Here is a 24588-nt window from a genome sequence, read left to right on the forward strand (position 1 = left end):
CATATCCTAGCCCCTATAACAATCTAGGTATCCAGCACACAGCTTTTAGCTCAGCAAAGAGTGGAGAAGAGACAGGAGGATGGTTGGGCTTGCTGGCTTCCATAGCTGAGAAAAATGTAAGAAGGAACTTGCCTCAAAAGGAAAGGGGAGAATGTAGTGGATGAGGATGCTCTCTGGCCTTTGAGCACCCATGAGCTCTCACATCCATGTCTATAAAGAAAAAAAAACCTTTTACAATATAAAATGCAAGTTAATATAAAGTCCACTCCTTTAAAAATATTAATTAAAGGGTGTAGGTATAACTCAGTGACAGAGTGGATGCTTTGCATGCAAAAGACCCTGGATATAGGGGCTGGAGAGATGGCTCAGAGGTTAAGAGCACTGACTGCTCTTCCAGAGGTCCTGAGTTCAATTCCCAGCAACCACATGGTGGCTCACAGCCATCTATAATAAGATCTGGTGTCCACTTCTGGTATGCAGGCATACATGGAAGGAATGTTGTGTACATAATAAATAAATAAATAAATAAATAAATAAATAAATAAATGAATGAATAAATAAATAAATAAATACACATATGTTGTATACATAATAAATTTTAAAAAAAGACCCTGGATATAATGCCCTAGATGTAATTCTCAGTAAACACACACATACACATACACATACACATACACATACACATACACATACACATACACATACACAGAGGCTGGGCATAAGCACCATTACCTTCCAGGGTTTTCAGAAGTAGGAAAGTTCTTTGTAGCAGTAATAAGTTATCAAAGTATAAGTAAACAAAGAACAGCTAACATTTACTAAGCACTTGTTATATGTGCCAGGAAATGGGATTCTTTGGTCACAAAGCTGAACATGCCACACTCACATGGATCAACACTAGGACAGAGAATATAGAAAGAAGGTGGCTAACCATTGGTCCCTGACACTACATCTCAGAAAAGGCTCCTTGGAGAAAAAAATGCCTATTAAAGGACAAAGGGATTCATCACATATGAAGAAACTGCAGACAAATGGAAGCACAAAGGTAGAAAAATATGAAGCCTAGAAATGAAAGGATTGCTCTATTATGGGGTCTTACGTCAATAATAGTTTATAATCTACCTTAATGGTAGTAGAGTGTCATGAAAAAGTTACACAGGGGAACGTCATGAGATCTCTATCTTAAACAATCAGTGCATAGAAGATGATGGGATGGTTGGAGAGATACCAATTAAGAAGCTACTCCAATTGCAACAACAACATAACACAGGCTCTGAATTAAGACATGTGCATGAGAAAAAAGGGAACAGAAGCTGCTCCAAGACATGCTTAGCACAGGGAGACCCAGCAACAAATTGAACCAGGGTCCTCTACAAGAGTAGCAGATACTCTTACTGATTCATCTTTGCAGCTTCACACTTCATTTTTATTTTGTGTATATGTGTTTTTTTCCTACATGTATACCTGTGCACCATGTGTATGCTTAGTGTCCATGGAGGCCAGAAGATGATGTTGGGTCCCCTGGAACTAAAGTTATAGATGGCTGTTAACTGTAGTATAGGTGCTGGGAATTGAACCCTAGTTCTCTGAAAGAGAATTATGTCGTCCAGGCTGTACTATAATTTGTGCTATGCCTTGAAATATAACACGACTATAGGCTGACCTTGACTTCACAATCTTCCCACCTCATCCCCCGAATGCAAAAAGTATAGGAGTGCATCTCGTGTGGCTTTAATTTTTCTTCTTTTCATGGAAAATATTATATGGCATAATCTAAAACCAATATAAATTATTTTCCCATTTCTGTTGATCATTTATGCTAGTGCTCTCTTCCACAAAAAGCTACCTGGCTAGAGTTATCTGAGCCTTAGAAACCTCCATGCCATGATCATACTTCAAGTTTTTATCAAACTTATTGTTGTCAGTTACAAAGCTAAAGGAAGAAATAAAAAATGAAGTTCATTAAAATACGCAAAAGGGGGCATCCCATTAGTGGTTAAAAGCACTGTCTGCTCTCTCAGAAGATCTGGGTTTGATACCCAGAACGAAAATGATAGCTAACAACCACGTGGCCAAAACACCCATACACATTTATAAAAATCTAAAAGAAAGTCTAGTTTCTTGAGTTCTTTATATATTTTGGAGATCAGACTTTTGTCTGTTGCGGGGTTGGTGAAGATCTTTTCCCAGTCAGTGGGTTGCCTTTTTGTCTTAGTGACAGTGTCCTTTGCTTTACAGAAGCTTCTCAGTTTCAGGAGGTCCCATTTATTCAATGTTGCCCTTAATGTCTGTACTGCTTTTAATTTAATCTCACTTGCCTGAGGTCCATGGCATTCTGATTGAGGAAACAGATGTGACTGCAGTTCTGTAGTAGTATATTTGCTTAGTCTGCAAGGACCTAGGATAATCCTGAGTGTTGCAAAGAAAAGGTTAAAGAGAAGAGGGAGAATAGATCACTGGTTGTTAGGGCCTATACAAAAGCCTTAGGCAGTACAGGTAGTTTTCAGGGGTGGGGGTGGGGGTGGGGATGATTGTGGTGAATGAATCTGCACATGTATTTCTGCTAGCTGCTACATGGGGCAGAAACCTTCAGGGGTAAACTGCTATATACACCTTCCAACAGTTCTTTCTCGTTCTTTTCAGCTAAAACTTTACGATACAAACTGAACACGCCCAGAAGCATTCCTTCTGATTTTTTGAACACGTGCTCCACTACTTTAGGCTAATCATGCCCCAAACTTTGCCTATTATATATCCCTTTTTAAATTATGACCTTAAACTCATCATGATCAGGATTGTACTACTTAGCTGAGCATGCTTAACAATGGGCCAACCCCTGAATGAAAATATGCAGGCTTCCTGAATAAAAAGCCTCAAGCTTCCTTGGTAAGCACTACTTTGGAAATAATTACCCCATCACCTTCCCTGCTGTAGGTAATAAATCTTTCCTCACTCCTTTATATTTAGCTGTGCTTGTTTTAGCTTTTGTACCCAACCAAATGGGAACCTAGTCTATTTGATTACAGTCACAAAATGTAAATGTACATTTACAAAAATAACAAGTTTTAACATTCACAATCCATAACACTCACAAAAGAAAAAATGCCTAGCAAGTGCAAAACCCTGATTTTAATGCGAAAAATAAGAAAAATTCTAATTATTATACACCTAAAAAGGATCAATGTTGTTAAATGACAATTTTTTAGGCAGAGTATATCTATGGCTTACACCTGTTTCAAGCTCCAAATGTTCCCTCCTCAGCCTTCTGAATGCAGGAATTACAGGTATGTGTCTCCACATCTGGTTCTACATGACAATTTCTTAAAATCAAAAATTCAAATAAGGTTAAAAATTCAGTAACTCAGCTTTCCTCCCTATAACTGAAGTGGTTACAATGGGTAGTGCCTGTGATATCATATATAAAACATTTCTATCACTGATGAAGATTCTTGCACAGCCCTATTGTGGGGACTACTGCATATAAATTTCATTACATCATAGCTAATATATCCTTTTAAATGTTTTGTTACATTTTTTGCTTATGGGTCAGGGGGTCTACATAGTGAGTTTGAGGCCAGCCTGGACTTCATAAAACCGTGTCTCAAACAACAATAATAAATAAAAAGTAGTATTTCCCCATATTATTCATTCTGCAGATAAGGAAGACATGCTCTTATTTAGTTACTTCTATTTCTGTATTTTAAAGCTAGATGAGCATGCTTAGCACAAATCACTTTGGGATATGAGCACTCAACTTATAATGAAAAGACTTTAGAAACCTCAAGTATCAAAGGAAACAAAACTCACAACCCCTTATTTTCTTTTAAATAACGCAGGAGCTCAGAATCATCAAGGACAGTACTGAGTGCCAAAACCTTGGGTATTTATTTACCTAACAAATATTTACTGAGTGTCCATTATGTGCCTGGCATTATACTGGCTGTTAGAGATACAATAGTGAGGCAAGCCAGGCAAGGCTGTGCAGAGATGGAAATTGCTGGTAGCAGTGTGATTCTTTGCCTGAGCAGCTCTCCTTTCACATGCTCCCCTCATCCCTAAATCATCACCTCCAACTCCCCATACTGTTCCAATGTTTCTACATCATTTTTCATTAGGAATCAATGCTGTCATTTTATTCTTAGAGCAACCATTTTCCATTACTTCAAGAGTCCCTCTGAACATAATCAGAACAGCCTACAGATCATGAGCGCAGGAAGCACTGAAGACAGAAGAGTATAAACTAGTTAGCAGAAGACGGCAGTGGGAGAGAAGAACAGGAAGTAAACTAATGGCACCCTTTGATCTTAGCAACAGCAGGTGTGCCAGCGCCCACCTATAATCTGAGCACTCAGGAAGTGTCTGCCAACAAGAAGGTCAGAGCTCCAAGGCCATCTTAAAAAACATGCTACACAAACACACCTCCACCACCACAACCATAATGTAGAGAGGTTGCTAGCTGTTCACATAATTTATATTAGTGCTTATAATTTTCTGTGTCTCTTGAAATGTTAAACATGAAATCCAGACACTTGAGAGGCTAAAGAAGAAGGATCAATGCAGGTTTGAGTCTAACCTGGAATACACAGTGAGTCCCAGGTCCAGGTCAATCTCGGTTTTACACAGTGAAACTCCATTCAAAAAGGGAGGAGACAACCCAGATGTAGCATATTTCTCTACATAAAACATCTATGTAAACTGTATAAATATGTGGTTTGTATCTTCTATTCTTAGACAATATAAAAAGTGAAAATCTTGGAAGAATCATCCCACCTCTCAGTTTCCTGAGAAGACCAGAGAAAATATTCCTTTTTAGCTCTACTTTTCTGTAAGAGTTTAAAATTGTACCAGCAAGATGGATTAGTGGATAAAGGCTCTTACCACCAAGTCTAACAACCTGAGTTTCAGTCTCAGGATCCATATTATGAAAGGAGAGAACCAAATCCAACAAGTTATCTTCTATAATATCCTTGCATGTGTGTCATACACACACACACACACACACACACTCACTCACTCACTCACTCACTCACTCACTCACTCACATACAGGATGGAAGGAAGGCAGCCAGGCAAGCAGACTGGATGGCTGGCTAGCTTTAAGAAGCTAAAAATTTGAGCTGGAGAGATGGCTCAGCAGTTAATAAGATTGGCTGCTCTTCCAGAGGACCTGGGTTCAATTCCTAGCACTTACTTGGCTGCTCATAACTGTCTATAAGTCCAAAGTCTTGATACCCTAAAATAGACATACATGTAGACAAAACACCAATACAAATAAAAATAATTTTTAAAAAAAGCTTTAAAACTGGGACCAGAGAGTTGAGCGGTTGAGAGCACTGTCTGCTCTTGCAAAGGACTCAGGTTTGATTCCCAGAACCCAAGTGGTGGCTTACAACGCTTTGTAACTCCAGTTTCAAGTGATCTGATGCTCTTTTCTGGCTTCAGTGGGCACCAGACAAGCATGTGGTGCATATGCACACATAGACAAATCACCCAATCACATAAAATAAATAAAAGTGTTCCCACAAAATTCCAATGTTTCAAAGCCAACAAGGAGGATGTAGTTAGACTTTCCTTTAGGCTCACAAATAACATGGAGATTTATTGTTAGCTATGAAAGTTTGGCCTTAGCTTAGGCTTGTTCCACTAGCTCTTATAACTTACATAAATCCATTTATTTTAATCTACATTCTGTTCTCTTTACATTGGCAATGTTGTTTCCTCTGCATCTGGCAGGCGACTCTGCCTTTCTTCTTCACAGAGTCCTCTCTGTTCCCGGAAGTCCTATTGACCATTCAGCTCTATTAAACCAATCAGAAGGTGCCTTGGCAAAAACACATCTTCACAGTGTAAACAAATAATCCAGAATTGAAGGGTCCTAGGTAACTAGTTTGTAAAAGCAGAGCCATCATAATTAAGATTAGGATCCTTATAAACAAGGACTCAGAGAACTCATATGAAGAGTCAGTCATGTGAGGATATAGTAAGTTTATGGCGAGACTAGGCTACATACAAAAACCCTGTAAACAACAACAACAACAATAATAATAGCAGCAAGACATGGTGGCACATGCCTGTAAATTCAGTACCTGAGAAGCTCAGGCAGGAAGATTCTGAGTTCTAGGTCAACCTGGGTTATATAGCTATATGCATATAGAATGAGACCCTGTCTAAAAATGAATAGATACATGAAATAATTTTCTTATACATAAGTCACTTTGTGGTATTTTCCTATAGAAGCTTGAACAGACTAAGGCAAAGTTGTTCCAGTACCATGAAAGCTAAATCAACCACCTAGGATGCTTAGGGGGAAAATGAAAGAGGTTTCAAATGCAAATGTATATAATTCCATAATCTACAAATGGTTCAGATACATAAGCTCCATTTTAATGAAAACTAAAATTCTATGCTTGTAATTTGGAGCAACATATGGCTTATATATATAAACAACTGAAAAACATGAAATATTTCTAGTGTTAGAATCAAAGTTTAGTTACATGTCTATTTTTCCTCCTCACATTTCACATCATCACGTTTTTGAGACAGTTTTTCATGTAGCACAGACCAGTTTTTCTTTCTTTTTTTGTTTATTTGTTTTTTGTTGTTGTTGTTGTTTTGTTTTGTTTTTCGAGACAGGGTTTCTCTGTAGCTTTAGAATCTGTCCTGGAACTAGTTCTTGTAGACCAGGCTGGCATCGAACTCACAGGGATCTGCCTCACTCTGCCTCCAGAGTGCTGCCCTTAAAGGTGTGTGCTACCACCATCCAGCTCCAAACCAGTTCCTAAACTCACTTTTTGGCTAAGGATACCTTGAACTCCTGATTCTCCGCCCTCTACTTCCTAGTGCTGGAGATAGAATGAAAGACAAAGAAAACCTGTAAATGGTTGACAGTGTGTTTAAAAATATATGTAGGCTTGGGAGAGAAAAGAAAAAAGAATAAAGTCCTTAAAATAAAAAAAAGAAAGAGAGTGGTTGAGTGTGGTGGCACACACTTTTAATCCCAACACTTGGGAGGCAGAGGCAGACAGATCTCTGTGAGTTCTAAGTGCAGGTGGCACACACCTTTAATCCCAGCACTTTGAAGGCAGAGGCAGGAAGATCTCTGTGAGTTCAAGGACAACCCTGGTCTACAGAGTGAGTGCTAGGAGAGCCAAAGACACACAGAGAAACCTAGTCTCAAAAAGTCAGAAATTAAAAATGAAAATAAAAGATATGGAATTTAAAATAAAGCCATGCACAAATGAAAAACACAGACAGTCTGGATACTGTATGTTATTGTGTTGTCTTTAAGTTGTTTGACGGCTGAGGAAGGAGCAAAAGCTGCTAAAAGATATTTGATTATAAATGCTGTTGAATTAATCCAAATATATTTTGAAAATGCCTTGACTTCAAAATTTAAGTCAAAAGGTATATTACTTTGGAGGAGAGGTTTTGCTTTTGTTTCCACAGAAAATGAGAGGCTTTGGATCCATTCTGAGCTAAGAAAAATCAGGTTTGATCAAGGAAGACCCCCCTGAAGAATCTCCAATAGGAGCAAATCGTCCAGATGATCCAACATTTCAGAGGACTTCTGTTGGAGTTTCCTCTGAGTTCTGCATCCAGAACAGTTTCAAGACTGCTGGCTGCAAGGATCAAGCCTCACAGAATATTCCATTCCGGACTTGACCATAATTGAAAATTCAAATGCAGCAGTATAAAAGGGAAATACTAAAATACCCTCTCTATACTATTTCTCCACTGCTAGGTTTTTATCTTGGATTTCATTTTTCTTTGATCCTTGAAATACAGTTCAGAAACCTAATCTTCTTTGAATAACAATGTCTTCATGATGCATGCTTGTTCATTAGTATTTATTTTTTAAGATTTATTTATTTTTTATGTTATATGGCTGTTGGCCTGTATTATATGTGTGTGTTTTATATGTATGTCTGATGCCTACAGAGGCCAGAAGACAGCATCAGACCCCCCGCCCCTGGAATTACAGATGACTGTGATATGCCATGTGGGCGCTGGGAACTGAATCCTGGTCCTCTACAAGAACAGCAGGTACTCTTTAACTGCTGAGCTATTTCTATAGCTGTTATGATCTACTGGCCTGGCCTGTCACCTGGGTAACTTGTCCCTTTAAGAGACAACTCTCAGCCCTCCTGTTCTAGGAGACAAGCTATCTCTCACCTCCTCCAGCCTGTGCTCTCTCTCTTTCAGACCCTCTTCTGAAGAGGTGGCTATTGCCTCTTTCTCTTTCCCTACTCTCTGTTCTCTCTCTCTTTTTCTCTTTCCCTCCCTCCCTCCTCCTCCCTTCTTTCCTCTTTCTCTCTGTCTCTCTCTCTCTCTCTCTCTCTGCCTTCTTCTCTTTTCCCCACTTTTCCCCTTTCCCCTTCCCTTTCCCCTCCATAACCCACTAAATAAACTATATACGCAAATTCTCCGCATGGCATATATGTCTATCTCCCACCTACCTCGGTCTCCCACCCGCCAATGGGACCCGTTGAGACCTCTGGGGACCCATTGCTGCTCCACCCTTCCTATCTTTAAAAAAGAATAACAATAGTCCCTAGTCATAATAGTTATAATAATCAAAATTCTCTTTTATCCTAATACAGTGTTGGTAATAGGACATCAGTTTGAAAGACTATCAGTGCATTTGTTCCCTTTTAACAAAACCTTAAGTAATCTTAAGAGGAGAGAGAAAGAAATATGTTTATGTGCATGGTGGGTATTCATATGTATTCGTGTGTTCCACAGTAATGAGAGCATACATTTGCAGGTACATGTACTCATATGTGTGGATGGCAGCTGCAGGCATTGCCTTCCTCAATCACTCTCCACTTTATTTTATGGTCACCTGACATTTACATGGGTGCAAAGCATCCAAACTCTGGTCCTCTGGTTCTCCTGATTGTACAGCAAAGAATTTATCCACTGAGCCATCTCCCCAGACTCCTGAGAGATGACTGTTAAAGGATACTATATACAAAGAGAGTAAACTACAGCACTTACGAGTAAACGGGGAAAGTGCTCCAAAAGTAAGCATTGTAAGTTTCAGGTTAATGAGGCATTAACCTTTGCAGTCATTCAGTTCTCGTATCTAATGAAATTTGATTTTACATTCCCACTTCAAAAGAGCCAATCAATTGCAGAGAAAGATCTTCACATTATCTTCCCATGTTATTTTTTTTTCTTTGAGCAGATCACTGGGGTGATTCAATTAAACTTCAGGTTAATTCCTTTAAAGTCTACTGTGATGGCACTAGCAGGACAAATAAGAATGCTACACTCAATAATAATACAGTTCCAGACAAAATCCCCAAAATTCATTTAATTGCTAAAGCTGAAAAGGCAAATAATCACATTGCATTTATTTAGACTTAGAGACTTCCTGACTCTCCACTCTCGTTGAGTTAAAGCTCTAATCTCTTCTACTGATGCATTATTCAATAAAGTAGGCTCACTTATTTTAATATCTCAATTTTATTACTTCATTCCAAACACTACCAAGGGTCCCTTGACTTAGGCCATATATTGGTTCTTCCCAAGCCTGTTTTTAAAATTGCCTTCACAGAGGCTGTGGATGTAGGTCAGTGATAGAGTTTGTCCAATAGTTATTAGGCCCTGTATCACACTCACACACACACACACACACACACACACATACACACACACACAAATACACTGACAACATAGTATAACCTCAAAAATTATGACCCAGAAAATTAAAACTTAAAATTCTTTGTAAAGTGATCAATATTTGTACATTTCCAAGTAGAAATACATTCTGACTACAAATGTTTGAACAAAAGCAATTTTATAAATGATGTCTAGAGACAAATTTCTTTTAGAGCCTCTGAGACAATTGGAGGGTACTTATTTAAGTAAAAGAATATAAAACTACAAATAGCAAAATTCTACACAAAGTAAGTACTCTGAATATAAAACAAACATTCTAAGTTATGTCTGGGCATTATGGTACAAGTCTGTAATCTCAACACTCAGGAAGCAGAGGGATCAAGAATTGAAGGTCAGCCTGAACTAAAAAGCAAGACTGTCACACACATACATACACAAATAAATCACAAGTTACAAACTTCTTTTAAATCTTTTCTTTACTACCTGGGGGGGGGGGATAGAGGGGAGAGGGAGTGACAGAGAGTGAGAGTGAGAAAGAGCACAAATTATAAACTTGTAAAATACAAATGTTTAGCCAGGCATGGTGGCACATGTCTTCAATCCTAGCACTAGGACGGAAGAAGCAGGTGGATCTCTATGACTTGAAGGCCAGAATATATTGAGAGTTCCAGAACAGCTAAGGCTACATTGAGTCTCTCTCTGTCTCTCTTTCTGTGTGTGTGTGTCTGTCTGTCTGTCTGTCGGTCTGTCTATCTGTTTGTCTGTCTCTGTCTCCCTCCCCCCTTTCTTACACATAAACACACAAAGATAAATGTCATAAACCCCCATAACTTATATTTTTCTTAATGATATCCCAAACATCTCTCTATCTCTATATCTAAGTTTTTACGTATACTTTCAACCATACAGTTATTTAGTGCTAATGATTTTATAAAAGCATTTTTGTACAAAAAGCTAACTCAGTTTTTCCTGCAGACTGAATGCTAGCTTCCTCTGTCTGTCTGGTCTACAGTGTTGGTGCTAGAATACTGTAACCCTGAGCAGCAGCAGCAGCCCTAAAGTATTTGTTCAGTCATAGTTTAGAACGGTTCTTCCAGCATTACAACTGAATACTGGGGGTTATAGGTGCTGGCAAATTTGAGGAAAGTCCTGAATTTCTTTCATATATAAGCTATAAGAATTCAGGGGATGCCGGGCGGTGGTGGCTCACGCCTTAAATCCCAGCACTCGGGAGGCAGAGACAGGCGGATCTCTGTGAGTTCAAGACCAGCCTGGTCTACAAGAGCTAGTTCCAGGACAGGCTCCAAAGCTATAGAGAAACCCTGTCTTGAAAAAAAAAAATTCAGGGAGTTTTGTAATTCCCTGTGCAGTAACTCGTCTTACATTAGTTACACTACATTGGTGTTATTCTTTTTTTTTAATTTATTTATTTATTATGTATACAATTTTCTGTCTGTGTGTGTGCCTGAAGGCCAGAAGAGGGCGCCAGACCTTTTTACAGATGGTTGTGAGCCACCATGTGGTTGCTGGGAATCGAACTCGGGTCCTTTGGAAGAGCAAGCAATGCTCTTAACCACTGAGCCATCTCTCCAGCCCCTGGTGTTATTCTTTTACCAGTTTTCTATCAGGCCTGACATCTTCATGTTAAGATCCTGGGGGAGGTAGCACAATAGATGGTAGGGACTTTGTGAGCCATTCTTATACCATAGTTCTCAGCAAAAACTTCACTAAACTAGATATAATCAAGAACCAACCACACAAAGCCAAATAGCCCAGTGATCTTAAAGTAAGCACAGCTCCAATGTTACTCTCCCACTTAGATTTTCCAAATGCTCATATATACTCCAACCGTTCAACACAAAGAGAACCTCTGTTAAGAGGTAGAGATGAAATGAAAAGAACAGTAGTCCACTAAAAGACTGTTCAAATCTTGCTTTTGCAAATTGTACAAAATAAGACTGTGGGCATTGTAGAAGATATTTGCAATCCCCACCCTTGGGAGACTAAGGCAGGCTCAAATCCTGCCTTGGCTACTCAATGAGGTCCTATATCACTTCTTAGCATTTTGGCTAAATTCCAACATAAAAACAAAACAAGCCAGGCATAGTAAAGTAAGCATACAGAAGGGCGTGAGTTCAAAGTCAGCTTGATCCAATCTCAAAGCAAGCAAACCAAGCACCGATTCATGTAAGCACATCTGAGATTCTTTCCAGAGTCACAGAGGGAAGTTAGTGCATAGAGAGGCTCTGAAACTTAAGTTTTATTAACTTCATAATAAATCTCTGAGTCTAAAGGCCTAATAGTAAAATTTTTAAGAGAAAGGTCATAATGTATCCTCTTTCATAAAAGTGTTTGATGGAGAGGCAGAGCTGGAAAAAGCTGACCTGTTTCCTTTCAAGCTCAGCAATCAAATTACCAATGTGCACTGGAAAGTACAGCCTTCAGTATCTATCACTAGGATTCATATAAATCACTGTTGGTAACCCAAAGTGCTTTTATATTACAGCCCTGCTCTTCTTCCTTTACTATTTAATCAGAATGCAATTGCATTTGTCTAACTTTAAACAGACTTTATTAGAAGCGGAAATAGCAATTTTATATCTAAGTGGGGCACAAGTAGAGTGTTTTGAAAAATAGGAATGTATTTGAAAATATTAAAATAGAATCTAGCTGGGGATATAGAGCTTTCCAGAATACACAAGGTCCTACTTTTAATCCACAAAAAAGGCTGCCTGACAAGGTGGTCTGTAATTTTAGCACTTCAGAGAGAAAGAGTAAGATCAAGGACATCCTCAGCTACATAGTGAGTTTGAGACTGACCTGGTATACTTGAGACCCTGCCTTAAGAAAAATGTGGAGAGGACTGAAGAGCTAAGTGAAGAGCACTTGCTGTTCTTTCAGAGGACCCAGATGCAGTGCCCAAAACCCACATGGGCAGCTCACAACTGTCTGTAACTCCAGTTCCAGTCAATCCAACATCCTCTTCCACTCTCTTCCATTACCTGCTCATATGTGTTGCGCATACATATACTCAGCTCAGGTACATATATACATAAAACAAAATAAATACATAAATAGCTTATTAAGTGGAATCTAGCCCTATAGTTATATATAGAGATGTTTTAACAGAAAAAATACTCAATATATTTTACTAGATAAGGGTTAAAAGTTTGGGAAAATTGTCAGCAGACAGCAAGTAACTAACTTGAAAAATTGGTGAACTAGCACCTGTGGTTAAATGGCTTTACTGTAATTAGGACAGACACAACTATATACTTAGCAATATTAGGTCTTAGTTCTGGCCTCCAGCACCAGTGCTACCTTAACTCCAGTGGAGGTTTAATTGGATTCATTTATGAATAAACCAAGTACGGGGTTCATAGATATTACTTACTGAAATTAATTCATTTTAAAGCTTTAAGCCTGAAGGATGTAGAGCTTCCTTGCTGATTTTCTTCCCTAACTGACAACTACAAAGTATTAATCTAATTTTATAAAACTATAATTTATAAATATTATATAAATATTTTTCTGCAAATGTGGTTTTCTCAAAAACATCTGCCCTTAGTAGTATATCTAAGAATGCAATATTTGCATGTGGATCTCAACTGCTCACAGAGAAAGCATTCCAGGACTGAAGCAAGCTGATCAAATTTCAAAGTGGCATTTATTTTCCGCCAGCATTGTAATGAACATTGTATAAAAGCAAAATTACAGAAAACCTCCAGAAACTACAGTTACCATCAATATACAGTGATTTTAAAGATGGTGAAAATAAATATTAAGACACTAGACACATTGTACACAAGAACACTACATGCTAGAATTAACTCATTAAGCTCCAAAAGTGAAAATAAACAAGTTCAAGCCTAAACAATTTGTATTATGATAATATTTCAAATGCTCCCATATATATAATATTGTTATCCATATCTTCAAGCAAACTCTCTTTGAGTCAGAGTCTTGCTATGTAGCCCAATTTAGATTTAAACCTGTTATGCCACCCAGTCAGCCTCATAGTAACAATCGTTCTGCTTCCTTCCAAGACACCATACCCAGAAATCTTCATCACTTTGATAAGAAAGGGGCTCTGTTCATTTCCTTGACCTCTAAGTATAAGCTGAGGAGAACTAGGAGAAGGGGTTCATGGAAAACTGGTGAAATGAGATGAATTAATATCAGTGCTCAGACTCTCAAAATGCTACAAGAGATGGGCATAAGGGTCCAAACGGAACCATCCTCACAGCTCCCCTAGTCTGGACCATTACCTCTGTCAAACTCAGTCTGATTCCCAGCTCCCACGTAAATACCCAGGTGTGGTGCCACGCACCAGTCATTCTATTGCTGGGGAGGTAGACACAAGAGGATTTCTAGGGCTCACTAGCTAGCAAATATAGCTAACTGGGCAAAAATGTTTATAATCCTATTGCTTGGGAGATTGGAAGTGAGAGGAACAGGAATTCAAGGATAGCCTTGGCTAAATATTAAATTCATGGTCAGTCTGAACTATATACACCATGTTTCAAACAAGCAAACAAAACAAAGAAAAAAGATTCTTAACAAAACCTCAAGCAACTGGCAGGCAGGGTGGCCCCCATCTATACTCGTAGCACCCAGGAGGCTGAGACAAATGAATCACAAATTTGAGTCTAGCTTGAGCTAGATAGTGAGACCAAGGCAAGCCTAGCTACACAAATAGATCCTGCCCCATTAGCTACCCCCAGAAAGAGAAATAATACCAAAAAGACAGCCACAGGTGTCCCCTATAGTGTTGGGGAGGCTTAACAGCCTGTGTTAAACAGCCTGGACTTCAGCAGACGTAGAGCCCATGCCTATAAACCAGCATTCTGGAAACTGAGGACAGAAGACTGGTAGTCTAACATAGGACGAGGCCATACAGTGCCAGGCCAGCCTAGCACACTTTTTCTTCAAAACCTCCAAAATAAATAAATGTAAAATAACCTGCTAGGGATATAACTTAGTGATAAAGCTCTTGCCTAACATGGGCAAAGCCCTAAGTTCAAACTGCAGTACTATCCCCAAAAAGGTAAATAACCTGAGCTTCAATCACAACCACAGCACACTGAGAAATCTGCTGATGCTTAAAGAATGTTAAATAATAATAATAATGCTTTAGCTACGTCATATAAACTGTGATCACAAAATAATCACTAATGCTATAAAAAGAGAAAAAAATTCCTAGCTCATTCTCTGAGATCATATATTTTCACCCAGCATGAAGTTAAAAGTAAATTCAATCTCATCATGACCCTATATACTTAGAATTCTAGCATTTGGGAGCTTGAAGCAAGAGGATCCTGAGTTTGAGGCCATTTGGGGTTACACGTCCAAACCTTGTTTCAAATAAAAAGACAGAAATTAGGAGTAGTAAAAAGCACACATACGCAACCACAATAGAGTCCATATTTGAACACTTGTTCTTTTTCTTTGCTGTTTATTTTAAGACTAGGACTGATTGTGTTTTCCACACTGATCTTTAGACTCCTGACCTCAAGTGAACCTTCTGCCTCAATTATACCTGGATTTCTTTCTTAAAACAGAATTAACTAGATAAGTTATTATTATACAACTATTATATAGTTATTACTATTATATATTATTATACAGATTATTTAGTATCAGCATAGCAGTGTATTTTATTTTTTAGTCAATGTGTTGGTTTGATGGCTTCAATCCCAGTAACAGAAGTAATTCTTACCAGAATTATTGTTGATGGCATCTTACTGACCTACAAAGAGAAACTTACTTTAATGTGATGGACACCATTCGCTTTCCCGATCTGCTGTTCAATGGTCCGGACACAGGAAATACATGTCATTCCCTCAACAGAGATAGTGACTGAATTCACATCCATACTTGGTTCCATTTTTGATGTCTTTACATTCCTGTTAGAGAATATAAAATCATTAATTCAGCCACGGAAATAATCTTTATCACCTTTTCTCCACACCTCCAATTGAAAATGTGCTAATAATAAAATGTGATCACCATTCTTTCATACTTGCTGAGGAAAACCTTTCAACTAATCTTTGATGAAGTAAAGGAAAGTAGATTTCTATGGCTAAGCTAATTTAAAAACATACAACACTCCAAGTAATAAATTTTTGGGACCAAGAAGATGGCTTAGTCAATGACCTGAGTTCAAGCCCCTGGACTTACATGGTAGAAGAGAAACAAATCCCTAAAGTTGTTCTCCGACATCCACATATAGACACACACATAAAAATAAGCAAAATAAAAGAAAAATTTAAAATGTAACTTGCCTTTAGAAACTACTTTCCTGATTATGAAACATGTTTAGCATATAACCTCATGTAATATTTGGATGTAGACCGAAGAACCAAAACAGTCAATAGTCCTTAGGCTATTCATAGAGTTCTACATGATTTCCCCTGTCTGCCCACCTCAAACTGACCTCTCTGGTCTCCAATCACTCAGCACACCTGACTTTGTGCCTGTCACACCGCCTACTGGGCGACTGCCACTCAAGGGCTTTGGTTTAGCTATTCTCTTGGTTTGGGACTCCTCACTTTCAGAAATCTGCTTAGCTAATTTTCTCATCCATTTGAAGTCTTTAACCTTTGTCATGGGGCCTACATTGATACCATGTTTAAAATGGCAACCTATATAGCCCTTCAATACAAACATATCCCTAGTCCCCTTATGTCTATTTTTTCTATAGAACTCCCCATCTTCTAATATGCAGCTCCACAATTTGCTTATTTATTCTGTTCATTGCTTACTAAAGTTCAGTCTTCTTCTAGTGCAGCGGTTCTCAACCTGTGAGTCGTGACCCTTCTAGGGGTCAAATGACCCTTGCACAGGGGTCGCCTAAGACCATCAGAAAACACAGATATTTATATTACAATCTCAGAACAGTAGCAAAATTACAGATATGGAGTAGCAATGAAAATAATTGTATGGTTGGGGGTCACCACGACATGAGGAACTGTATTAAAGGACGCAGCACCAGGAAGGTTGAGAACCACTGCTGTAGTGAGTTTACAGCACATCCACAGACTCTGCTGCTCCCTTCAAAAATGGAATGTAACCCTTTTCACCCTGAGTATGACTTAGACTTGGTGATGCTTCCAATAAATAATTATGATGGTCATGACAATATGCTAATTTCTAAGAGTAGCTCATTAAAGGCATTGGAGACTATGAGTGTGGTGGTGTCTACCTGTAATCTCAGGACTTGGAAGGCTATGACAGTAGGCTATCATAAAGAATTCAAGGCTAGGGCTGGAGAGATGGCTCAGAGGTTAAGAGCACTGGCTGCTCTTCCAGAGGTCCTAAGTTCGATTCCCAGCAACCACGTGGTGGCTCACAACAATCTGTACTGAGGTCTGGCGCCCTCCTCTGGCGTGCAGGCATACATCAAGGCATATGTTGTATACATAATAAATAAATAAATCTTTAAAAAAAAAAGAATTCAAGGCTAGGCATTGGCTGCTCTTCTTGAGGGCCTGGATTTAACTCCCAGCATTCACATAGTGCTCACAACCATCTGTGATTCAAATTTCAGGGGATCCTACACCCACTTCTGCCCTCTTTGAACACCAGGCACACATGTGGTACACAGATATATACATGAAGGCAAAACACCCATTCATATAAAATAAAATATTTTTAAAAATAGTTCAATCCAAGTTCAACTTATATAGTAATACTCAGTGCCAAATAAGTAAGAGGGGAGGGGAATGTATGTTTGTTTATGTGTACGCATGTATATGACAGAGTTCAGAGGACAACTGATCTTCAGGTGACATTCTTGTACATGCAGATATGCAATTCTCTCAGAAGCATTTTAAAGTTTTATTGAGGCATGGTTGACATTTATCTCACCTATTTAAAATATAAAATTCAATGGTTCTTAACACATGCATCCACAAATGTAGCCATAACCACAGTTAAATTTAGAACATTTTTATCACCTCATAATGAAACGTTATCCCCTCACTACTCCTAAGGTCATCTGCCCTCAGTGCCAGGCAACCACTAATCTTTCTGTATATATAGTATTCCTCTTCTAGTTATTTCATATTACTGGAATAATATAATATGCTATCTCTTGTGACCTGGCCTCATTTTGTTTGTTTGTAGCTTTGATGTATATTGTAGTACATACTAATACACATTCCTCTTACAGTAGAATACATGAACATTTTGACTATCTACTTGTTAGCTGATGGACATTTGAGTTATCTCCACTTTTGCTTCATATAAATACTGATGTTATAAATGTTGGTAGAAATTTTGTGCTTTCATTTTCTTTAGGTAAAACTGAAGAGTGCTGTGTCATAACTCCGCTTAACTAACTGCCTGAGTAACTTCCAGGGTATTCCATAGCAGAACCCCCACCAATAGTATATGAGAACTTCAGTTTCCTTACCTCCTCAGAGATGCTTGCTGCTATCTGCTTCTTACTGTGTGTGTACAGTGAGGTTAGCTTTGTGATTTGAGACAAGGTCTTGTTCTTCCTTACTGGATGGCTTGAAACTTTAAATCTTACCACTTCCTCATCCTAAGAGCTGGAATTACAGATGGGGACCACTATGCCCTGGCTCTGACTTTTCTCATGCCATACTAGTAGATAGGAAAAGGTATCTCATGGTTTTGATCCCGATTTCCTAACTACTCATAATATTAAGCATCTTTTCAAGGGCTCAAGTTGCTTCTTGTCAGGTATTTTGACACAGCCTCTTTAATAAAAAAAATTCTCTTGGGATTCACATATTAGGGAGATCAGAATACAATGTCTGAACATAAATGAAAATTACAGTAATACAGTTGGATTTCCCACAACATCTTAATTTAAGTATGGCAAATAAACTATGAATACATATATTTTTCTTTTGATTTGTTTTTCAAAATTCTATTTCAACTAGATCACACACATAAAACTTCAGAGGATTTCATCATCCACTTACTGATAGATAACACATACATATGGACATAATACATATCAAATATGACTTTGTGTCATATCCATCTAAAAAATTTTAAATGTCTTTAAAGTAAGTATAAAACTGTGACTATGTATCGTAACCTTGCACTGCATTTAGTAAAATGACTTAGGAAACAGTGCATAAGCAATTTAAAATTTCATATGGTATGAAAAAAATGCAGGCTTTGGATCACAATATCAAAGAGACAAATTTGGTACACGGCTATTAATAGCAAGTGACTCTGAGACAAAAGCATTCAACAACACTAAGGGAAATAATTTCTAGTTATTAAAATAGTTTAGTCACTCCCTAAACAGACAGTAATGCCATTCCTACAAGAAGAGTAGCATTACAACTAGATCATCATCTCTGATACAAACCCCAAAACGTACACAGTCCAGAACCACTTCTTTTTTCTGTTTTTTTTCCCTTTCTTTCCTTTTTTTTTTCTTTTTTTGGTTTTTTGAGACAGGGTTTCTCTGTGTAACAGTCCTGGCTGTCCTAGAATTTTTCTGTAGACTAGTCTGGCCTTGAACTCATAGCTACCTGCCTGCTTCTGCCTCCCAAGCGCTGGGACTAAAGGCATATGCTACCACTGCCTGGCCAGAACCCCTTCTTAAAGTTCATCATAGAAACACAAATAGTTTTAAACTCCTGTAAGATAAGGCCTCATGATTTGAAGAAAGTTTCTGGATTCTTAATAAATTATCATACAGTAAAAATTTAATTCTTTTTTAATACAGTTATATCCAGATAGGTTTTTTAAATCCCTGTGACAATCAAGGAAATAAACTAAAATCATAATTGAATATCATTTATCTGACAAAAATTTCAAAATCTGACCATATAAGGTACTGATATAGAATGACAGTATTTTTTTGTTTATTTATTTTAGCTTTTCAAGACAAGGTTTCACTGTTTTAGCTCTAGCTGTCCTGGAACTTGCTTTGTAGACCAGACTGGCCTAAAACTCACAGAGATCTGCCTGCCTCTGTGTTGCAAGGAGGCCACTTGTTGGTTCCCAGCTGTTCAGTCCCAAGATAATCACACAGAAACCATACGATTTAAATCACTGCTTGGCCCATTAGCTAGCTCTTCTTATTTGCTAGCTCTTACATCTTAATTTAACCCATCTCCATTAATCTGTGCATCACCACAAGGTCGTGACCTACTGGCAAGGTTTCAACATGTCTGTCGCCCACAGCAGCTCCATGGCTTCTCTCTGACTCTGCCTTTCTTCCTCCCAGCACTTAGTTTTCCCCGCCTACCCTATCAATAGGCCAAGGCAGTTTTATTTATTAATTAACCAATCATATTCACAGCATACAGAGGGAAATCCCACATCACCTGTCTCACAAGTGCTGGGATTAAAGGTGCGCACCACCATTGTCCAGCGACAGTATCTTTTTTTAATTCATCTGACTAATATAAATTTCTACAATTACAGAGATTATGTGGCAATATCTGGTAGAGTTCAAAATATGAATATAACAGAAGTCAACCTCTTCTATCCCTCTGCTTCTATCCCTCTCCCAGGGAGAGTCTCACAGATGTGCCTGAGAAAGCATAAAGAAGGTGGCTCACACCTGTAATCTCAGCACTTGGGAGGCAGACACAGGGCTGCCTTAAATTTGAGACCAATCTGGTCTGCATAAACAGAGAGTTTCAGAACATTTAGTGCTATTTAGTGAGACCCTATCAGAAAGAATTAAAAGGGGGATTGAGAAAGAGAATGAATATGAACAAAAAGTCTCACTGAAGCAGTCTTCCTAATTATTAACATTTTGGAAATAACCTAAACATCCATCAGTGGATAAATGAAATAGAGATTTGTTACAATGTCATGCTGGAGCATGATACAGCAGTTAAAATGAATCAACTAGAAAAGTGATTCTAAGTGCAAATGACGTCACCAACAATGGGACATTTTGCAGTGCCTAGAGACATTGAGGTCAAGGGAGAGGATTACTGGCCTCTAGCAAATATAGACCAGGAATACCACCAAGCAACCTGTGATGGAGAAGGAAGCCCCTCATAAAAATTTATCTGGCCACAAATATCAGCAGGACAGGCTGAAAAACTCTGAACTAGAGCCATGAGCAACAAGGTGAAACCCAGAATTGAGAGAAATGTTTTAGGACACAAAAATGTAAAACCATAAAACATTTTCTGTTCTGTTTACATGTATGTATGTATATATATATATGAAGAAATGGGGTGGAAAAGAGAAGGAGCTTAACTGTAGAGGAAAGCAAAAGAGCAGTTCAACTACTTAGATGGTCGACTTCTTAGGCTGGATAGTGGACACGTAAGTATGGTATAAGATCTCCTCTTTCTACAGGCCTCTCATTATAGTTTCCTGTGGTTTTCTTTTGACAAGATCTTGCTATGTATATCAGACTGACCTCAAATTCACTATGTAGCCCAAGCTGGCTTCAAATTCAGAGAAATATCCTCTTTTTTTTTTTTTTTTTTTTTTTTTGGTTTTTCGAGACAGGGTTTCCCTGTAGTTTCTAGAGCCTGTCCTGGAACTAGCTCTTATAGACCAGGCTGGCCTTGAACTCATAGAGATAGTGCCTCTGCCTCCCAAGTGCTGGGATTAAAGGCCTGCACTACCACCGCCCGGCAGAAATATCCTCTTTTGTAAGCCTCCTAAATGCTGGGACTAGAAGCATGCAGCACTCTGCCTGACTCCCAACTGTTTTTTTTTTTTCTCTTGAGACAAAGTATCATGTGTTCCAGGCTGGCCTCAACTCCCAGGTGGTCTCTGTCTCCCAAGTACTAGAGGTGTAAGCATGCAATAGCACGCCTGACTCCTTGCTGCATTTTTTTTCTTGAAACAGGCTCTTATTATTTAGCCTAGGCTGATCTCAAACTCATGATCCTCCTGCCTCAGACTATCAATATAATGAATTTTTAAGATAGGGTCTCATATAGTACCAGCTGCCTAGAACTCAGAGATCCTACCGCTTCTGCCTCCTGAGTGCTGGAATTAAACGGGTGAACCACTATACCTGGCTCTATAATAATTTTTACAGACAAAGGGCCATTTTAAAAGAAAACAGTTGAGGCAGATGTAGGGAATGTAGAGAAATTAGAAGTTACAAACACTGAAATATAATTTAGCTAGACTGAAAATTATATTGAGATGATTAACAAATAATTCAAACATATAAGTAGCCCAAATAACCCATTTCTATAACAGCAGAGCTATACAAACAAGCCTATTTTGTTAAATTTTTAAAAGTCTGTTTAGTTAAACACGTGGATAATTTCTAGCTGTGCAAACTACACTGAACTAGTTGACTCCAGGGTAGCAACACAATATTTCCAAATCGACTTAATTTTTTCCTACCCATTTGCTTTCACTGGAAATCACTACCACTGCAATGTAAAGAGACAGAAAAGGCCCTACCCTCTGTTATTATATATAACATCCCTTTACTTTAAATTGTGAATGCTTTCAAAAGGAAAACTAATCCTACTATATAATCTGTTTTCAAAATAATGAGTGCTAACTTTCTTTCATCAGACAACTATCATTAAGAAGGACTAGGATCCAGATGAAACAGGTGGAGTATGTAAGGAGTGTGCTTTAATACATAATTGTTCTTTTCATGTGGCCATTCTTACAAGATTAGGAGTCAATACTAAAAGAAATATTAGTAACGTCGAAACAGCATAGAACATTTGCTTTACTGCCTATTTTATGACTTTTACACTAGTCAGAGCATCTGCAAATAATCAGTCATACAACAGCAATATGTGTACCTCAGATTCCTAGAGTACCGCATAGCTGAAAACTTTCACATACATATCTCAACAGTCCTAATATATAATAAGCAAAGTGGTAAACTCCTTTAGAATAAAGGAGCTAAAGCTCAGATGTACTCACACAGACCAGGTCAGGAAGAAATCCAGGGTTAATCATAGCATCAAAATAATTAACTTAATAGGGCAATGCTTGCAAAAGCCATAAAGCAAAGCCAGACAAAAATGAAGCAATATGGAAGAATGCTTGAAAAATATTAGTACCCTGCAAAGAAAACAGGTTACCCGGAAATTGATAAGCATTCTTCAGGTCTCCAAGAACCTTTCTATCACAAGCTAAACAACTGCTGCCATGCCATAAGACTAGAAGGAGAGTGAATGTTTCCAGTGAATGCGACAGGGCTTTAGCCAGGGCAGCTATCATCCTCAAAGGTGGAGGAAATCAGATTGAACTGCTTAACAACATGAAAGAATCAATCACTTTCCAACCCTTAAATGTGGACTTAATGCAGCAGTCTTAGATTCTAAGAAAAGAGGTGGTTGGAAAGTATACCCCTATCAAAACAATCATCAGAGTCAAGTTTGCCAAATACAACTTGCAGGCAAATTATAAAGACTTCTATAATAATAGATTTTTTTCATTGTTTTTCAGTTCTGAGTACCTCATCATTAATCAACACAACTAGTCCCCAATATAGATTTCTTCAAGGGGGAAACATCTACTTTAAAATTTTAGTTCTAAGGCAAGACAGTATTCCAAATCATACATGCAAAAAATTAAATACATGATGGAGGAAGGTCATTGGTTAATTAAATAAACTGCTTGCCCTGATAGGTTAAAACATAGATGGGAGGAGTAAACAGAACAGGATGCTGGGAGGAAGAGGAAGTGAGCTCAGACTCGACAGCTCTGCTCTCTGGAGCAGAGACGTGATAGCTCTGCTCTCTGAGACACACGTGATGAAGCTCCAACCCAGGATGGACATAGGCTAGAATCTTCCCGGTAAGCGCACCTTGGGGTGCTTACACAGATGATTAGAAATGGGTTAGTCCAGGTGTGAGAATTAGTCTAGAAGAGGCTAGATAGAAATGGGCCAAGCAGTGTTTAAAAGAATACAGTTTGTGTGTTGTTATTTCGGGGCATAAGCTAGCCAGGTGGCCGGGATGCTGGGGACGCAGCCCCGCTGCTCCTATTACTACAAATACATATGAAAATTAATACTGTCAAAATTTAACTATCCATATAAAGTTGAAAAAACCTATTATTTCATATTTGTTGGTTGGTTGGCAAAAAGTAAAGTATAAAAATATAATAGAGCCAAGTGTGGTGGTGCATACCTTTAATCCCAGCACTTGGGAAGCAGAGGCAGGTGGATCTCTGAGTTCAAGGACAGCCCATTCTACAGAGCAAGTTCCAGGACAGCCAGGGAACCCTGTCTCAAAAATCCAAAAGAAGCCGGGCGGTGGTGGTGCAAGCCTTTAATCCCAGCACTCGGGAGGCAGAGGCAGGTGGATCTCTGTGAGTTCAAGGCCAGCCTGGTCTACAAGAGCTAGTTCCAGGACAGGAACCAAAAAGCTACAGAGAAACCCTGTCTTGAAAATCCAATAAATAAATAAATAAATAAATAAATAAAAATAAAAAAAGGAGGTTTTTTGATCCTAAGGCTCAGAGATGATTGCAGAAGATGGTAATGGAAAGACTGTAAAGGCCAAAGGAACAGGAAGTTTGCAGTGAAATTGTATCTCCTAGAAGTGTCAGAGAAGCTATACCCAAGTCTTACCAACATGACTGCTTAAACAACTGAAAAAGGATGACACCAATCAACATGCCAAAGTGGAGAGGGGAAGGACCAGGAGGTCTCAAGGCTATATAAAGAATTCCAGGCAACTAAAGAATGCTGAGAGTGGGGGAAATTATCATCCCCAGGGAAGAACACACCAGTTGGTTATGCAACACCAAATAGTCGGCCCTAAAAACATACATACAAGTAACATTATATAGACTGAGCAGGTTGTATTTATATAACTAGTAACACAAAAAAAAACATCAAAGAGGCCATGATTTAAATGAGAACAAAGGGGCACATGGAAAGGACTAGAAGGAATACAAAGAAAGAGGAGTGATGCAATTAATTATATTATAATCTCAAATAATAAAAACATTTTAGAGCATTTTTGAACCCAGGGCTTTGTGCATGATAGGCAAGTTTTATTCTACAACT

The 24588-nt window shown here is 38.4% G+C and overlaps 1 protein-coding gene across 2 annotated transcripts in view; it reads right to left on the reverse strand.

The window, feature by feature from the left end:
- Atp7a (ATPase copper transporting alpha) overlaps positions 1-24588 on the reverse strand; it is a 106241-nt gene that overhangs the window by 48309 nt on the left and 33344 nt on the right. For both annotated transcript variants that reach the window (XM_050130472.1, XM_050130473.1), the window contains exon 2: positions 15391-15529. In XM_050130472.1, coding sequence (XP_049986429.1) covers positions 15391-15510 — 120 coding nt within the window. In that variant the 5' untranslated portion in view covers positions 15511-15529. The remainder of the gene's footprint in view (positions 1-15390; positions 15530-24588) is intronic.

This window comes from Alexandromys fortis, unplaced genomic scaffold (genome assembly GCF_014885135.2).
Source record: "Alexandromys fortis isolate MF-2015 unplaced genomic scaffold, M_Fortis_MF-2015_v1.1 scaffold_326, whole genome shotgun sequence".
Classification (NCBI taxonomy): domain Eukaryota; kingdom Metazoa; phylum Chordata; class Mammalia; order Rodentia; family Cricetidae; genus Alexandromys; species Alexandromys fortis.